The sequence below is a fragment of the Triturus cristatus genome, chromosome 2_1 (assembly GCF_964204655.1).
Source record: "Triturus cristatus chromosome 2_1, aTriCri1.1, whole genome shotgun sequence".
NCBI lineage: Eukaryota > Metazoa > Chordata > Amphibia > Caudata > Salamandridae > Triturus > Triturus cristatus.
Window position 1 is genome coordinate 97170963 of NC_140581.1, and position 17680 is coordinate 97188642.

At 44.4% G+C, this 17680-nt stretch overlaps 1 protein-coding gene across 2 annotated transcripts in view; it reads right to left on the bottom strand.

Annotated features, from left to right (window-relative positions):
* PHF24 (PHD finger protein 24) overlaps positions 1-17680 on the bottom strand; it is a 477165-nt gene that overhangs the window by 32889 nt on the left and 426596 nt on the right. For both annotated transcript variants that reach the window (XM_085628310.1, XM_085628303.1), the window contains exon 5: positions 17433-17635. In XM_085628310.1, coding sequence (XP_085484436.1) covers positions 17433-17635 — 203 coding nt within the window. The remainder of the gene's footprint in view (positions 1-17432; positions 17636-17680) is intronic.

Below are 17680 nucleotides of genomic sequence, written 5' to 3' on the forward strand. Positions count from 1 at the left end.
GCAGAATTTACATTTCTGGGCTCTTCGCAAACTCATACAAGCCCATTGGTGCCAAAACCTTGTCACTTGCACAGTCTGCCAATGTGAAGTTCAAACAACCCCTCGCTTCATGCCACGGATCTCACCATGAGAACAGGATATTCGCACAACAGCGACGTCTATCCATGATGCCAGGCTAGCCCTTCGTGCTACATCGATGACCGTCCATGGTCCATCCTCAGAGCCCCATCCACTTCAATTGGGACTCTTTACGTTGGACTGAGAAGGTAACGTTTCAGCAGTTCTGATTTGGTCCTTGTGTCCGCCCGGTGCTCGCTCACGGTTGGCCTGCATTGTGACTTTCTCACGGTCTTGCATGACCAGATTGCTGCAAGTGGTGCTTTGGGATTTTTGGTGTTTTGTCTGAAATCCTTTATTAAATTTTTATCTATTTTTCAAAATAAGTGTGGGATTTTTCTTGTGTTGTGTTTTCACTTTATCACTGTTGGAGGTGCAGCATAAATGCTTTACACGTTGACGGTAAGTTGAACCTGTCTGTCCTCTGCCAAGATACCAGAGGTTTGAGCACAGGTAAATTTGTCATTTTCCTCACCCAGGCAAGGATTGTGGTTGCTGCATGAGTGGGGTTTCACCCCCTAACCTAATTTCTCACATACATCCATTCATCTGGGAGGTCATTCCACTCTACAAACTCCTCCCTATTGATCGCTTTCCATTTGACTTTCCTCCTTGAGACAATCTTTGTAAAGCTGTCGGTGTAAAGGCAGATTATTGCGTTTAATAGCATCCTGGGCATCCCCCAGTGTTTAAGCTTTTCCCATAATCTTGACCTGCTCACTCGGTCGAAGGCTGCTCTTATATCTATAAAACACCCGTACAGTCGTTGGTTCATTTTCTCGGCTCTCTCCATTAGCAGAGCCAGTGTCGTCAGGTTTGTTGATGTCCCCATCCCCTGTCTAAAGCCAGTTTGAAAGATGGGAAGCAAGTTGTTATTTTCTACCCATTCTTGAACCTGCTCCAAAAGGCATGAGGCGTACAATTTTCCTTCCACGTCTATTAGAGAAATCAGCCTATAGTTCCCTGGGTTTCTTCTATTGCCCTTTTTGTAGATGGGGTGAATAATATTTCCTTTCCACGATGTTGGCATGCGGCCAAGGATAAAGATTTGATTAAACAAAGCTGTTAGGTGGTTAGACCAAAAGTCCACGTTTGATTTAAATACAGCAGTCGGTAGTCCATTTGGACCGGGTGCGCCCTCGGGTTTTAGTTTCTGTATAAGTTGTGTTACACTTTTGCAGGATGTCAATACTGACTGGTCGTGTTCCCGAATTTCGTTGTCCGGGTCATTAAACTTTTTAAATCTTTCCTGTGAACCCTCTTGATTACCCAGAACCGATTCTTTTGGAGCCCACAGCATGTTTTTAAAAGAACTAATGTCCTTTGTTGCGTAAAAGCTCCTTACATGGTCTTCCCAGCCTTCTGCAGTGATACCGGGGTCATGAGACATCTCTTCACCTTTGTTCAAATTGTTTATGATCCTTCAGAAATCCCGAGAGTTTTGCTTTTTACTGGCTAATAGGAGCTTTAGCCACATTGAGTCTTTGTGTTTGGCCTTCGCCGCCCACAGCTTTTTTCGATAGTTCTTTCTCAAACTCCTTAACAGAGTGTGGTTTGATTTAGTTCCATGTTTTTTGGTTGTGTGAACGTTCCATAGCTCCCTGGATATTTTTTTTTTTCCAGTCTTAATTCTTCAGTGAACCATGGTTCTTTTAAAATTTTTGAGCTTTTGTGTACGGCTGGGAGAGCAGAATGCTTAAGGATTAAAACCTCAACCAGGATTTCCCAGTGTTTAACGTGGTCTCCGTCTTCTTGTTGTTCACATTCTGACATAAATTTGCTTGCTGTTGCCTGAATTTCTTTGGTTTTTCCACCTCTCCATCTGATTTTTCGCAAGTTAAATTTCTCCGGAAAATGAGACAGGGAATTTATCTTGATGGACCTGGTCACCGCAGTTTTCATTCTGATAATTTGGGGAAAATGATCGCTTTCTATACGCTGGACGATGTCGTAGTCTACAATGCTGTCTGTAATACTCTTACTAATTAATGTAAAATCAATGGTGGACTTGACTTTCCCGCTTGTGTAGGTTGGTCCTGTTGTTGAGTTTCCCCTTTTCTCCCTTCTAAGGATTTTCAAGCCCTGTGATTCTAATTTATTCAAAAAAGTTGCTTCATATCCCAATCCAGATTTTGTGGTCTGTTTACAACTAGGTGTCCCGTCTCTTGTTAGATTGGAATTAAAGTCCCCTGAAATTATCAGTGGGCATTGCTCGTTTGATTTCTGTAGGACTTTAATAAGTTTGGCTAATGTTTTCATTTTTTCTTCTTTGGTTGACCGGTCGGGATGAATGTAGACATTTATTGTTAAAAATTGTTGTAGCAACTTCCTGGTAATTTTTACTACTTGAACCCAGCTTAACCCCACGTCCAACATCTCAGTTTCCCAATTGAAGTTCTGTGATACGGATGTCGATAGCCCTCCACATGGGTGTCCAAACTTGGACGGCTTCTTAGCCAATATGTGATGTTCTGCAAAACCTTGAATTGGAAGGTGTGTCAGGTTCCAGGTCTCTTGTAGGAGAAGTATGCCGTGTTTTTGTAAAAAGGATTGGGTCTCGTGGTCCTGGTCCATACTACTAAAACTGTGTGTGTTCCATGAGCACAAATTAATTGTTTCTGGATGAGCTTTTTCGGTGTGTAGGTTATGGATAGTTTTGTTTAACAATAATGTTGCGTCTCTTTTAGGGACTCTGTTGGTTCAGTGTCGAGGGAATCCACGACCAGTCCTGGACTAAACTAAGAGGACCTTTTTTGCAGGGCTGGGTTGGAGGAGTGTACGTTGTACCAGGGGTTTTCTCCTCGTAGTGGAGCGGACACCTCGAAGACATGATTTCTGCTTACGGCCAGTTGAGTCAGTCCCTTTTGGTGAAGAAGTGCCTCCAGTTAGGGGATATGGATATCTAGGGCATCTGTGTTGAATCAGAGTTATTCCCCAGTGCTCAAACGATCCTTTATTAGCAAAGATTTTCGCTGCTTTGTCCTTTGAGGCCCAGGTGGTCACGGAGTCTTCTATGTCTGGAGAGTGTTTGTTCTGTCGAAATTCCACGGCCACCATGTCTCGAGAATCTATTCCCGTTAGCTCTGGAATTGCGTTGATTAATTTTATTATGTTCCCTCTGTTGAGTGTGTCCTGCCTGCCTTTTGTTACGTATTCAGGTATAAACGATAGAATTGATTCTATGTCGTCTTTGCGATTTATTTGACTTCCTCGGGAAGACTTAAGAGGTTCGCCTTCGCTTGTTGGCCTAGTTGGAGCCTGTCCTAAACTTCCTACCTTTTTCTTACCCCAGAAGAAAGTCTGTTCTCCTTTTGTGTTTTGAAAGTTTTGGGCTTTTGGTTCTCAGCAAGGTCTAATTGGTTAAGTGATCTGTCCTCTCCTTTACTAGACTTTTTGCTTTGAGTAGTTGAGTCAATACTTTTATCTTTTCTAAGTTTTTTTTTTTTGTTGTCTGGTAAGTCTTGGTTGGTTTTTCTATTGTTTGTTGATTTTACTACTCCTAGTATTTCTTTTAAAATTTCTGGGAGAGATGCTAATTTCTCGATAATACTCCCACATTCGCAATTAGTTGGTGAAGGGTCGATATTTCATTTGCTGGTTAAAAGTTTGTTTAAGGTGCGGTTTAAGGAATTGTTTAAGGGACCCCCCGCACTTGGTCTGTTTTCCAAAATGGATATTATTGTGTCAGTCTTGTAGCTAATGAGTGCAATATGCTCTGCGATTACATTTATGAGGTCAATTTGTACGTCCATTTTGTCAGACTGATAGTTGAGCGCCCTTGTAGCCTGATCAAGCGTACTTATTAGTGCGTTCCCCCAGTGAACATTGGGCTCTTGGCTACCTGTGCGACCGTCCAGTTTGTCTGGAAGTGAAGTCTTACTTGCTGATGAGATGGAAATAGGCAGCTGCATGTTTTCTTTGCTGATTGTTCCTCCGTAACTGGTGCTGTCTTCTATCCAGATTCTTTGGTTGTCGGTATTTTCCACCAGATTGTGTGGTGTGGAGGCGGCGGGGCCCAACCTAGACTCCTTGAAAGGTGGGTCCTGTGATAGAATAGACCCTTGCGCCAATATTTGAAGAATACTTGTACTTATTGTTTTAGGTCGTTTTAAATCGTTTGTTGCTTGAGGGGAATGTGAGCAAACGTCCTCCCCTCCTGTTCTCTGTTTTTGTGGTTCGTTAATTGCTCCCTGGTGTAACTCTTTTGACAAGTCACCATTGTTTCTGTGACCATTTGTATTCGTTGTATCAGAACTTTTGAAGATGTTCTCTAGGGAGTCGTTTCCTATGCTTGTCAAAAAAATCGGTGATAGTTGTTGGTCACTCTATTCGTGACTCTTTTAATTGTTTGAGGGTTGAGTTGTATCTGGTCCTTTTGTCGCAAAGGTATCGAATTGTAAAGCTGTCGAGCTCAAGAATGTCGATGATACTTGGTTACCTATATGTCTCTGCAGACTACGAGTCTGATTTAGATCTCAGCGGACGAGATACTCCGTCACAACTATGACGGACATCCCGCCCGCCAAAATATAAATCCCATAGGATATAATGGGATTTATATTTCGGTGGACGAGATATCTGTCACCGTTGTCACGAAGTAACCCGCCCTCCAAGATGTTAGTCAGGCCCTATGTCTTCTTCCACCCCGGCTGCGTCCCTAACCCTGATAACTGTGCAGTACTTTGAAGCAGTTGCAAGGGAGCTTGTGCATTATGCACAGACATCAAAGGCAATAAAATAAAATACAGTTTGCAAATTGTTTTTCATTTCCCCCGACCCTCTGAGCCAAAGAAGAGAGACGAGCCAAGGACATATTGATTACTTCAGACGACTAAGCTCCCAGAGCCTGGTCTGCTGCCAACAGAGTGTCACCCTTCGTGCACTCACTTGACTGACAGCAAGGAGAGACGCAGGTATTTACCTCTGATCACAGCACAAGGCTGCGAGTTTTACCTCGCTTACAAATCCCTCTGAAGCCTGATATCTGAGGATAAAAGAATTAGTTGAAGCGAGCCCCGGTGAAGAGCTGCAGCTGCTCCTAAGCTCCTTCTGCAGGCTTTAAGAAAGGCAGACCCTGCACCCAGACAGGTGAAGAAGCAGCCATTATAATTACAGGAAGGATGCGTAGCTTTCCTCTCCTACAGATGCTAAGTTACTGGGTACCACTGGAGACGTTTGCACCCTACAGCGATGATCAGTATTTCTTTTTCCATGGATGGGACCGTGCCATAAAGTTTGCTTCCAGTTATAACTTGTACATTAGTTTGTACAGTTAGGTGCCCTCTGAACCACTGTATGCCTTGCGTATGCAGGGCAAGTGGTAGTGGTGAGCGGGTGTGTAATGCATCTGCCATACATGTCTGGACTACTGCATGACTGCCCCAGCAAGTGCAGAAACCACAGGAGAACTTGAGTGCAGGCGCCCCCTTGCTCTGCACCCACCCTCAGCACCTCTTGTGGGAGAGGTCACGTGTGGGATTAGGAAGGCCTGAATTGTGCAAGGGCTGTGGAAGTGTGGGCGCAGGGGGCTCGGGGATTCTTTTTGCTGTCCAGGTAATTATCTCGCAGGCTTTAGTTAGTTAAGAGACTTTTTTTTACACACATTGAAGTTCAATTTTTGTAATGATTTTTCGGAATGCCATCTTGTCCTTTGTCTAGAGTAGATGCCATATAATATGCCCCACTGTCCATACTTCAGCTGCACCCTGTGATTTTTAACTGCTTCCTGCAGCGCAGTATAGAGTCTAAATGCAGGAATAGGCTACAGAGGGCGCTGTGCCAGTCTTCTGTTCTAGCAGGCAACATGCAGGCTCTGCTTGGACCCTCCCATTCAATGTCTGCACATGCTCTGCAGTGTAAAAGGGAAGGTAGGGCGAAGGAGGGAGCAAGATGGAGTCAATGCAGGAGAGTTAGAGCAGAACTCTATGCCCATTTGAAGAGAAGTGGTCGCCCACAGAGACAGAGGAGAGAGGGGAAAGAAAGACACAGGGTAAGCTGTGAACTTGCCCCCATCGCTTGCTTTTCTTGTCTTTCTACTCTGGCCACCCAACTCCTCTTTCTCCCTCTCTCTCTCTCTCTCTCTCTCTCTGTCTCTCTCTCTCCACTGTGCTTCTGTTGGGTGTGTCTCCACCTCTCCAGCTACAGAGGTGCAGTCCATGTTTCTTCAATATCCTGCTGGACATCCACAGTTTGATCCTGCACCCCCAGCATCAGTGTTCTACCATCTGTCTGCACGCCCTGGCACCCCGTTTTTGCCCCTCTGACCATCAGAAGCCTCTTTTTCTTTCCAGCATCACTGGAACGCTGATAAAAAGTACAATCTCTCTTTAGAAACGTAAGAGATAAATTTGAGGTTCTCTTGTTTAACCCCAATACGAAAACAAGTCCCTAGTAATTCACCTCCAAAGCCTACAATGGCGTTTTCTACCTATTAGTCTGTCTACTACAACTGAACTTGTAATCACAGATGTAATAAACATCTGCACAGCTCGCCTCCTCAGAAGATCTCAACTCATGCCTCAGTCATGTCTCCACTTGGATGCATTCGAACTCCCTAAAGCTGAATGGTGACAAGACGGAGGTAATGGTACTAGGCTGGAATCCCCAATTCTGGGGGGCCCCAACATTGGCCCTCCTCAAGTGGAATTCCTCCTGCACCCACTCACAAGGTGAAGAACCTTGGTTTCTGGTTAGGCTCTAATCTCTCCATGAAGCTCCTAGTAACCAAAGTCGCCTCCTCATGCTTTGCCACTGATGGCTTAAAGAGATCCTGCGGGTACTTCCCTTCGCAGTCAAGAGAACTGTCATACAGGCCATGGTTGTGTCCAGGTTGTACTAAGGAAACACCCAATATCTGAGTGCAGATAAGACAGTGACCAGACGCCTTCAGGTTGTTCCATACCCCTAAAGACTCCTCCGTGTCCCGCCTTCTTCATGATCTCCACTGGCTTACAGTGGACAAGCGCATTGAGGTTAAGGCACTGTGCTGTATGTACAATATCCACTCACGCTCAGGGCCTTATTATGTGCAAAACCTTGTCACCCCATACCATCCTTACCATCCTGCACTCTGCGCTCGAGCAAGAGCTCTCTTTTTAAAGTTCCAAGAGTCAACCGAGTCCGGATGGGCGGCCGCTCCTTCACAGCACGTGGTTCCAGATTGTGGAACATTCTCCCGGAATCCATTTGATTATGCTCCTTCCTACTTGCCTTCTGCAGGAAGCTAAAAACTTGGCTAATCTAATCCTCCACTTCATGCTGAAGTGCCTAAAACCAGGAGAACTCCAGTACCACGCCTGAAGCTGTTTAGTCTTCCACCTAAGCACTGGGAAACCCAATGGGCAGCTAAGCGCTATATAAGACTGCAACAATAATAATAATAAATGTCTGGAAGAGGAATAACACCTATGGCATTACGTTTTAGTCCATTTATAAGAATCAGAAATTCGCCTTGTTCCGCCCAAGTACATATTACCTAAATCCACCTTTGTCAATCCTGAGCTTCTCTTCTTACCTGTGATGCTAAAACAAATTGCCACAACAGTAGGAACACACAGCACCATCTCACTTGATGGCGCCTTCATGGACAAGTGAGCGTCTTTGTGACCCTTAAGGATGCAGGCATCTTCGACATTCAGCAATACTAGTTAAAGGCATTAAAGGATGAACACCTGCGAGGCCTCATCTGTCTCACATTGGTGTCCTTAGACAACATAGATACTGGTATCTTAATGAAGGGCCATTAACTGCTTGGAGCTTGAAGGTGCATCATTGGCTTGGTCTGTGTCCTTACTGTCGTGAAGATCACTGCGAGTCGGACCAGGCCATTTCACCTCAACTACCATGTTGGGTGCCATCTTGACATTCCTTTTTCATGTGCACCTGGAACCACTGCTCGTGCTGGTACATGGATTAGGATTCTGGATTTATACCTATGACACCGAGTTATTGACATGGTTTGATGGGGAAGATCAACTATGTCTGTTTGAAAGCTTGGATGAATGTCACCTGACTCACAATATATCATTCTCTTAGATCCTGTATCCCTGATCATCAGCTTTGGCAGCTACCCTTAGATCAGTGACTAATGTATGCACCCTGCTTTAATCTTCAAAAGAAGTCTGGTATTTCTGTCACAGTGCACACTGATTCTCAAGCAATGCAATTGCCATTTAAATTCTCTCTGAAGCCTTGCACCTTATCTCAAGGCACCACAGAGAATGTTAAAACTGAAGACCAACGAGAACCTACATATCAAACTGATAATTGGCTCTCATTCCTACAGGGAGTGCAGTTTGCAGTGGCATGTCTAAAATAGTGATCATGTTGGAGCCAGAACACCACCTACGTTCACACCTCAACTACCAAGAATGAACAACCCATATCTCAAGGTAAACATTTAGGGCTAGATGTACAACTGTTTTTTGGGGTCGCAAACGGGAAATCAGCCCATTTGCGACCGCAAAATTGGTCTGCCCCATGTACAAACCCTATTTTGTGAGTAGGTAAGCTATTACTGACTCGCAAAATAAGGTCTGCGACTCACTATTGGGGCATGCCAGGGGCTTGCCAAGGGCGTCCCTTCCTAACAGTGACTTGCACTTCAATGAACAAATTGTTTTGCGACTGCATTTGCGGTCGAAAAACACTCAGAGTTTACCACCAACTTCAAGTAGGTGGTAAGCCACTTGCAAACGGGGAGGGGTCCCTAGGGGACCCTTTCCGCTTTGTGAGTGTGTGCAAAAATATTTTTCAAGGGACCACTGCCTGCTCTTAAAAATGAAACAGAAAACTTTCATTTTTCTTTTTTTAAATGCATCCCATTTTCCCTTAAGGAAAACAGGCTCATTTTAAAAAAAAAAAACTGCTTTATTAAAAAAGCAGTCACAGACATGGTGGTCTGCTGACCCTAACATGCCACCATCCCTGTGAGTGCTGGCCATTCCTAATGGCGTTACAAATAGTACCTGCGTCATGAATATTAAAGAGGCAGGCAATTTGCGACCCATTAGGAATCGTTTAGTGGCTGAGACACTGTTGCAAATTGCATTTTGGGAGTCGCAAATTGTGAATCACAAAGCAACACAATTTGCGAGTCGCAAAATGCAAGGGTCGTACTTCTGGCCCTTTAACCTCAGATTGCTGTTTCAAGATTTCAAACAGAGTCTGTGGATACATAATGCCTGCAGCAAGGTTAACTTTTCTTCGTGGCCACACCGCATTTTTCACCTTTCCCTCAAGCTTGAGCCTGTTATTAGGACTCTGTGCTCTGTGACACTGCCAAGCAGAGCCTAAGTGCTGGTGAAATGGTTTCACCCAACTGGTGTGTTAGAGCAGGTTTATTCATTGACATTTGCTTGTTGAACTATGTGTGTTTAAGTTAGTATAACTAGTTTTTCAGTGGTATAATCCAAACATTTGTACTATGACTTGAAATACAATCTGTTTTTATATATTACCTACTGGCGGTCGCCTGTAGATAGTTATAGTTAGGACCTTGTTTCTATTCAAAAAGCGTTTTTTGTTTTGCCAATAACTTTGGCGTCATTTGATGAATCTTCGTGAAAGTTTCAAAACTAATGGCCCGCTCCAGTCAGCTCCTGTCCTGAAAGTTTTGGGTTGATTCGTCAAGCGGGGGCCGAGAAAAAAGGGGGGTCCCAAAACACATTTTAGACACGGCTACAGCCCAAACTGTTGAACGGAATTACACCAAATTTGGCAAAACAGTAGGTCTTGGTTCAGAGAGCGACCTTTTTTTAAATGGTGTAAATCCGCTCAGTAGTTCCTGAGACATTAAAAAAAGAAAACTTTTGATATCTGAGCACTGAGGAGGAGTCGCAACTCCTCCCAAGCATGAGCTTCACTCTGATTGGCTACACTCCAAACCAGGAAGTGTTGGCAGCCATCTTGTGACTCGGTAACCGAGTCACAAGAAAAAAGTTTTTAAAAAAGGTGAAAAACAGGAAAAGGGGGGAGGGTACAAACACCCTGACCCCTAGGCCTTCTCAGGAGGTCCCACAGAACCCCCAGGGCCCAAAAAAGCATTAAAAAAAATCGACCGATTTTGCGCTGGGTGCGCGAATCCGGACGAAAAAAAAAAAAGAAACGCGGGCTTCCGCGCTTCATCTTATATAAGCCTCCGGGTGAGCCAGGTCACGGGGGCAATGCGCAATTAATTGGTGGAGGCCTGTAGGGGTCCCAACCCCCCCAAGCTGCCCCTGGGACCGCTACCTGCCCGGGGCTCATTTAATTGTATGCGGGGGGCATGTGCCCCTCCCCTGCAGCCCCAGGGACCACCACCTCCCCCGGGCACATACTCATTTCAATGCGGGGGTCTGTAGCGGACCCCTGGCCCCGGGGACCAGCACCTCCCCGGGGCTTTGAAATTGTCAGAGGTGGGCTGTGCGGCCCCCCTCCTGGAGCCCTTGATGGCCCTGGGGACCACCACTCCTCAGGGCCGGATCCTGCAATGTCCCGGGGTGCCCACCCCTGAGACTTTATTGTTTTCTATGGCAGGGCGGGACCACGGCTCCTGCCCTGTCATAGCAAACTCCTGCTTTGATTTTTGGAAGCGTGAGCAGGAAAGCTGTTCTCGCTTCCAAAAACCAAAGCAGATTGCTTTTGCACAAGGGGAGCTGCATGTTAGCAGCTCCCCTTGTATAAAAGCAATGCTGGCTCCTGCAGGTGGTGGGGATCCGGCGGGACCATGTGGGCATTGGGTCTCCCCCCACGGTCCCCAACGGAGAGGCCAGGCACCGGGGGATGGGGTCCCCAGGGCCAAAAATGGCCCTGGAGGGTGGCTACTCGACCCCCTCCCATAAAAATAAAATACAATTAAGGCATTGGGCATGCCCGGGGGATGGGGGTCCCCGGGGCTAAAAATGGCCCGGGAGGGGGCTACTCGGCCCCCCTCTCTATAAAAAATAAAAGAAAGAATTGTGCATGCCCCAGGGGATATATATATATATATATACATACATTAGAAGTCTTGCGCAGGTGGCTATGCCTTTTCTGTGTTGGTCTCTATTGTTAGGAATAATCACCCCTTTTTCTTACATAATAAACATGATGTTCAGAAGCAATTCAAGACCTGGCAGTTATTCCACTGCTAACATGATTAACCTTGTTATTTGAGCACCATAAAGAAAGGGTTTGAAAAATATATTATAACATCCAGAAAAAACGTTACACATTGCTTTAAAAACTGAAGGGATGTAATAGTTAGGAATCAATGCGCAACAAACACTAAAATTCACCAGTTTCACCCGGTTTTCTATACAACAATAATGGCCCAATGTACTGTTCATGATTCCACACGTGATATACCACATGCCATTATTAATGACATCACTCATGACATCACATGTGATGCCTGCATCTTGAAGCACAACACCCTGATGGAATTACTGGAGCAAATGTGCATTTGGCCCGACCAGCCATACTTCCTTCTTCTGAATGAGAGAATCTCTGTATTCACATTCCTTTTTGTAAAGAAATAGTAATAATATTGCTCAAAGAAAAGGCAGACATTAAGGTTAAGGGCCAGATGTATCAATATTTGAAATAGTGATTACCTAATTACGATTTCTTGCGAATCGCAATCAGGTCATCGCTATACTCCATGAGTTTCACATAGCGATTCCAAGTGGGTCGCAAATCGACCTACCTCATGAATATTAATAAGGTAGGTCGCAATTTGCGATCTATTAGAAATCAAGGCCATCACAGTGATTGTGGCCTGCAGAAAAGCACGCCTGTGATTGCTTTTAAATAAAGCAGCATTTTTCTTTTTTAAATACAAGCCGTTTTCTTTAAAGGAAAACGTCATGCGTTTAAAAAGAAAAGTTTCTTTTTGTTTAAATGTTGTTTGTTTACAAAGATACAGTAAACCCATGGAGCGCTGTCTTCTATTAAATAAACTTGTTTTTTAAATATACAAATGGAAAGGGGTCCCAAGGGGACCCCTTCCAATTTGCCAATTTTAGCAACTGGAATTCGGTTTCAAAACATTAATACTTACCATTCTGATTTGACATTTGGAAGGGACACCTTTACAAATACCAAATCGGTATTTGGTCGCAAAACAAAATTGTGATTGGTAACATGCTACTGAATGGCAATTTGGATTTGATACATACCAAAATGTTTTTCTGCGAACCGGACTGTCTGCAGCCAGAAAAACGTTTGATATATGTTGGTTTTTGCAGGGTTATTCCCAAACATTTTGCCTTCTTCCTCCTATTTTTGGGACTCTGGGCACTTTACCACTGCTAATCAGTGCTAAAGTGCATGTGCTCTCTTCTTTAAACTTTAAAAGTTTGTTTGTAATTATTTTGATTGTATCCACTGTTGTGTTGTGATTTTTGTTGGTGGGTAAAATATTTGTGATTTAATTTTGCATTTGTTCATTTGTGTGTTACAAAAAACAACAGCATTTTGTATGATGACTTTTTATTTAAAAAAAAACAGACTTTAAATGATTACTGCCTTTATTGATTAAAGCAGCCACAAATGAATTGAACTTGAAAGGATTGGTCAGTTTTGGCATTGTTGGTGTTGGATAATCTTCTTTAAGCTTGGCAACGATTGGTTTATACCTGTTTGGCATAATAAATTCACATTTAAGTCCCTTGTACGGTGGAATCCCATATACCCCGGGCCTGTAAATTGAATGGTACTAGTGGGCCTGCCGCACTGCTTGCGCCAACCAGAGTAGTAGCCTTTCAAACCTGTCTCAGGCCTCTGCCACTGCAGTGCCTTCATGCACAGTTTACTGCCACATTGACTTGCTATTTAATACTACTTGCCAAGCCTTAAACTCACCTTTTCACTACATATTACTCACCCCTAAGGTAGGCCCTTGGTAGCCCCGTAGGCATGGTGTTGTATAGGTAAAAGGCAGGACATGTGCCTTTATTGTGTGCCATGTCCTGGTAGTGACAAACAACCTAGTTTGTTTCTCACTACTTTGAGGCCTGCTCCTTCTATAGGCTAACATTGGGAATCCCCTTACATGTGTTTAAGTGGTAATTCCTGATCTCAAAGGAGTAGCATTGCCATGTTTGGTATGTTTAGAATGGTAGTGAAAAATCTTGCTTACTGTTTAGGTGGATTTTTTATTATTATTGTTAGAAATGCCACTTTTAGAAATTATATGACTGCCACAACAGGCACAATTTTGCTGTGCGTTTGGTTTGGGGCGAGACGTCGCCCCTGTTTTGAGAATGTTCTTCCAGGTGCCATTTGGGCAGGGCACCAACCAATCAGCACGCACTCTCTGAAAATAATGGATAAGATGTGAGAAGCTACGATAAAACGGAGTGCATCCCTCATCCCTAAAGTCGATTACTTTTAGAAACTGGGCATTTCTCTGTGCTTATAACTCTAGCGTTTTGCAGCCTGACTCCAATCCACGTCTAGGGCAGAGTAGCAGCTACACTTTGTGCATACTTTTTCAGGACAACTGTCACACAGGAGGGGCTGGGTGCATCTGCATGGTCTTCCTGGGCTGGGAGAGAGGGAAGCGGGGCACACTAATATCTGTATAGGATGTGTCAGGCCCTCACACAAAGGGCTCATTAACCCCCTACTGATGTCTGGAGCCAAGGCAGGGGAGGAAGGAAACTCCTGGAACTTCATAGGCCTTGCTTGAAACTACTCCTACCTTCTAGAAGCACGGCACCAAGGTATAATTACAGGGGATCTGACCCCATGTGGCAGATCACTTTTGGAACTTGGACTAAACCTCTGTCAGATGGACTGCTGCACTGCTCAAAGGACTCATCTGGACTGCTCTTCTGTGGTTGCCCTGCTGCCTGCTACTTGATGGGTAGCCAAAGGACCCACTGAATTGCTTTCTGCTTGTTGACTTGCTACCAGCTGCTCCCTGACTTTGATTTAGTTAGGCACTACTGGGCTGCCAGGAGGAACCGCCATATAGCCACTTGCTTCATTGTGCTGGCCTACCTGCCCCATCATGCCACCCAGGTGCTTTATAGCATGGGGTGAGCATTGTTGCTGCTCCTGGCCTCTGTTCTCTCCCCAGTGCATGGTGAGCGCTTGAGTTGCCATTTTTAGAGCCTAGGGCGTGTTCTGCGCTTCGAGAGGCCATAAAAGTGGTGTGTTTATTTGCTTCCTGTCCCCACTGTACATTCATCGCCACCCCCTTGATGGAACCCTGCTCAGTGAGGCCCAGCGACTGGAAAGCCGACGTGCCTCCCCATGAGTCTGTCTGCTTTGTGCGCTGTTTTGTGGTGACGCAGACCCCCTGTCAATACAGCCAACATAGTAGCGCAGTACTGACAACCTGCCAGGGCACCAGGGAGCCTGGAGCCCAGCTTGCCTTCTTGCACCATGGGCACTGTGCCAGAGGCCTGCCGACATCCAGAGAGGTGATCTCTACTCTGCGATACTAGTTCGGGAAGAGGGCTGCTGTCTGCTCAGCCCCAGTATGTGCGTACTGCTAGCGATGCCGCGCAGACCCTGGGCTGTTGTTGTGGTGCTTGGTTGTCGTTGGTCTCGAGGGACCCCAACCGCACAGCCAGAGAGAGTTGGGGCTGAGTGGCTACATCCCAGTCCACGGGCCGCACCGGTTTGTTTAAGATCGCTGTAACTCCCTAAATGGGAGTGCCCGCATCACTTCAGAATTGTGTTTCACCTACGAAAGCACCATAAAGGCTCTGAAACAAGCTGTGCATTTGCTAACCTGAGTGACAATTCCACACCCTAGGATGAAACGTCGACGGAGGACCTGGTGAATTCTTGCATCATAGGAATCCCTTCACGGACCATATTATAGGGAGTAGGTGCGCAAGTGCTCCTGTTGCCTATGTTTACACTAGCAAACTATCTTTCTCACCAGGGCTCATACAAATTACTGTAACCTCGCTAATAGGGGTATAGGGGTTCATTTGCTTACATGGGCCAACTGTTGATGATGTGTTGATGGTGTTCTTTATTATATCGGTACCTCTGGGGACTTGTTGATTTATATGGTTTCCCTACCCTAATCTGCTGCATTTCATGCCCTGATGTATGATGTAAATCTTTATAAGCTTTGCATTGTCAGCATAGTGTGTATTGTCACAGGATTGCATAGTATGCACATTATTTTATGATTCATGTCGTTTGGTGCATGTTTTATGTACAATATATGCAATATTTTTATATAATCCTGTGTTGACTTTCTTTTGTGGTGTCTTTATTGTGTCACTGGTGTGAGCAGGTTGGGCAAACGTGTTACGCATTACACATTGCTTCTGGAATAAGCTTGACTGCTCTTGCCAAGCTACCGGGGGTGAGCATAGGTTACCTCTGGTGTGTAACCTACTTGCTCTGGTGGGTTCTGCCTGGCTGAAGGTGCAAACCCTAGCCAAACAGAAACCCCATTTCTAACAATGTGTACCTGAGTGCGTTGCAGACTTTCGCTATTTTCTAAGCACACCACCGGGGAATAGTCATTTTATGACTTCAATTGAGTTTAAAAGAAAGGTCTGGCCCTCAGTGGTGGTGCGGTGCAATTTAACAGATCACGCACAAGAATATCATATTTACACCTTTTCTATAACAACGTTAAATCTGTGTCTGTTTTAGTAATTAATTGTTAGGTGGCTGCATTTACATGTAGTAAGAGCCACAAATATAATCAAATTGTAATCATATTTTCTTATGATAACTGTGTTTGTAGGTGACCATCTTTTTTCTCGTGGATGGCATGACTTTGGTCCCAGGCCTCAGTAACTCGAGATGTTTTTGTAATAAATGCCTTGCAAGTTTCATGTTTTCTCTTCAATGCAGATGCCTTATCGAGGCGTGCTCATTAGTAAGAATATAGTCATTGTTTATTGTAGAGAACTGTGAGATTTAGCTTGTCTAATTAAATTCTGGCCGTGGGCATGAAGCAAGTAGGGATGGGAGCATCCTGTTCCAGGCAAGGCTGATTGTTACAACTTCCAGGCCAGACTTCTGTACATTTGCTGTTCGACTCTGGAAACTTGGAGACTTTACCTTCCCCCAAAGAACTTCATCTTCTGACTGGACCGCCCAGAGAGAGTCTGTGGGATGGAGCTTCAAGGACATTTTGCTATGTGTGGTTTCTTAGAACAGTTACCAGATCCTATCTTTAATTTACTTAGCAGAGAGAAGACCTTTCTCAACTCTATAGATTCCCCCTGTCCAGGGTATTGAGCCTCATGGTTGAATGCCTGTTTCATCCATGAGAAGTAACCTTATATTGCGGTTTCTCTGATGCTGCCACTTTTCTCTTTGAAATTACCCTTGCCAAAGCTTTATTTAGATCAGGGAACCAATTTACCTTTCATTCTATGCTTTGTATCTTGTTATATTTTGTATCCTCTTCTTTATAATATACAAATTTAGATTGCATAATTATATGTCTATGAACTGCCTTTGTATACATTGACTTTACTAATTGATGGTTGTTGTAATCTGACTAAATTTTGCTAATAACCCCTTACAGTGAAGATATCATCCTCACGGTCATTATTGTGGAATCAAATTGGTTTCACTGCAGTTGAAATGTAGTTATGATGTTAGCTCCTTTTGTACGATTTCAGCTGACAACCAAAGGTCCATAGGACCAGCGGAGGATTCTGTATGATGACCGTATGAGAACTTTCAGGTACAGGACAATCCACACCATCCGTGGTCCAAAGTGCTCAATGTTCAAAAAATGATGTTAAACAAGACATCCTGATATGTGGCTGTGATGATTTTCCCATCCTCAACGCTGGCTAGGATTTTCCCTGTTAGATGTTGACCAATTAGGAGTTAATACAAATTCAGTGTTTTTCAAAAAGAGAGAATGCTATTAACTAGTCCTCTGTAGACTTTTTTCCATTCACTTGCTTAATTTGCATGATGTCCACAGTTTTGCATTATGTGAATTAAGCAACATGGAAATTACCTCATTTGAAGATTTTGCTAAATATTTTGCTGCGGAGGACTGGTTTGAGCAGAACATATCTCACAAGGTTCAGGGAAATGTAGTATCACAAGAGATATTTTCTTCATGAACTATTCCCTTTGTTGGTATCTCGAGTGTTGTTAACTCGAGCTATGTACTCGCACTCAATTTTCACTCGATATACTCCAGTGTGCATGTCATGTAATTTGTGATTAAGTTTACCAACATTTCACTTAAATCAAGGAAGAATATATGCACACTTTTACTATTCAATTTTTTCCGCACAGTGAGTCGACTTGTAAGTGTATCTGGAAGTGAGGGTTATATTACCAGATAGATCTTTAGATGGCTGTTTGTTCACTCAACCTGTCTAGAAGTCTCTCAGACTGACCTGTGTGCGGAGTTTTTGAAGCAGCTGGATGGACTCATGGGAGAGGAAGTCTGCCCACTCTACCTGTCCCTTCTTGTCGGGGTCCAGAGCAGAGAACTGCAGCACAACCTGCTCTTCCTCCTCCTCGCTCATCTGCTTCTCCAAGAGTTGCTTGTGCACTTGGTGTTTGTAATGCAAGAAGTCATCCAATGACAAACTGGACTCTGAAAGGAAGCAGAAGTAGTGTTACATCTTTGAGTAAAACCACT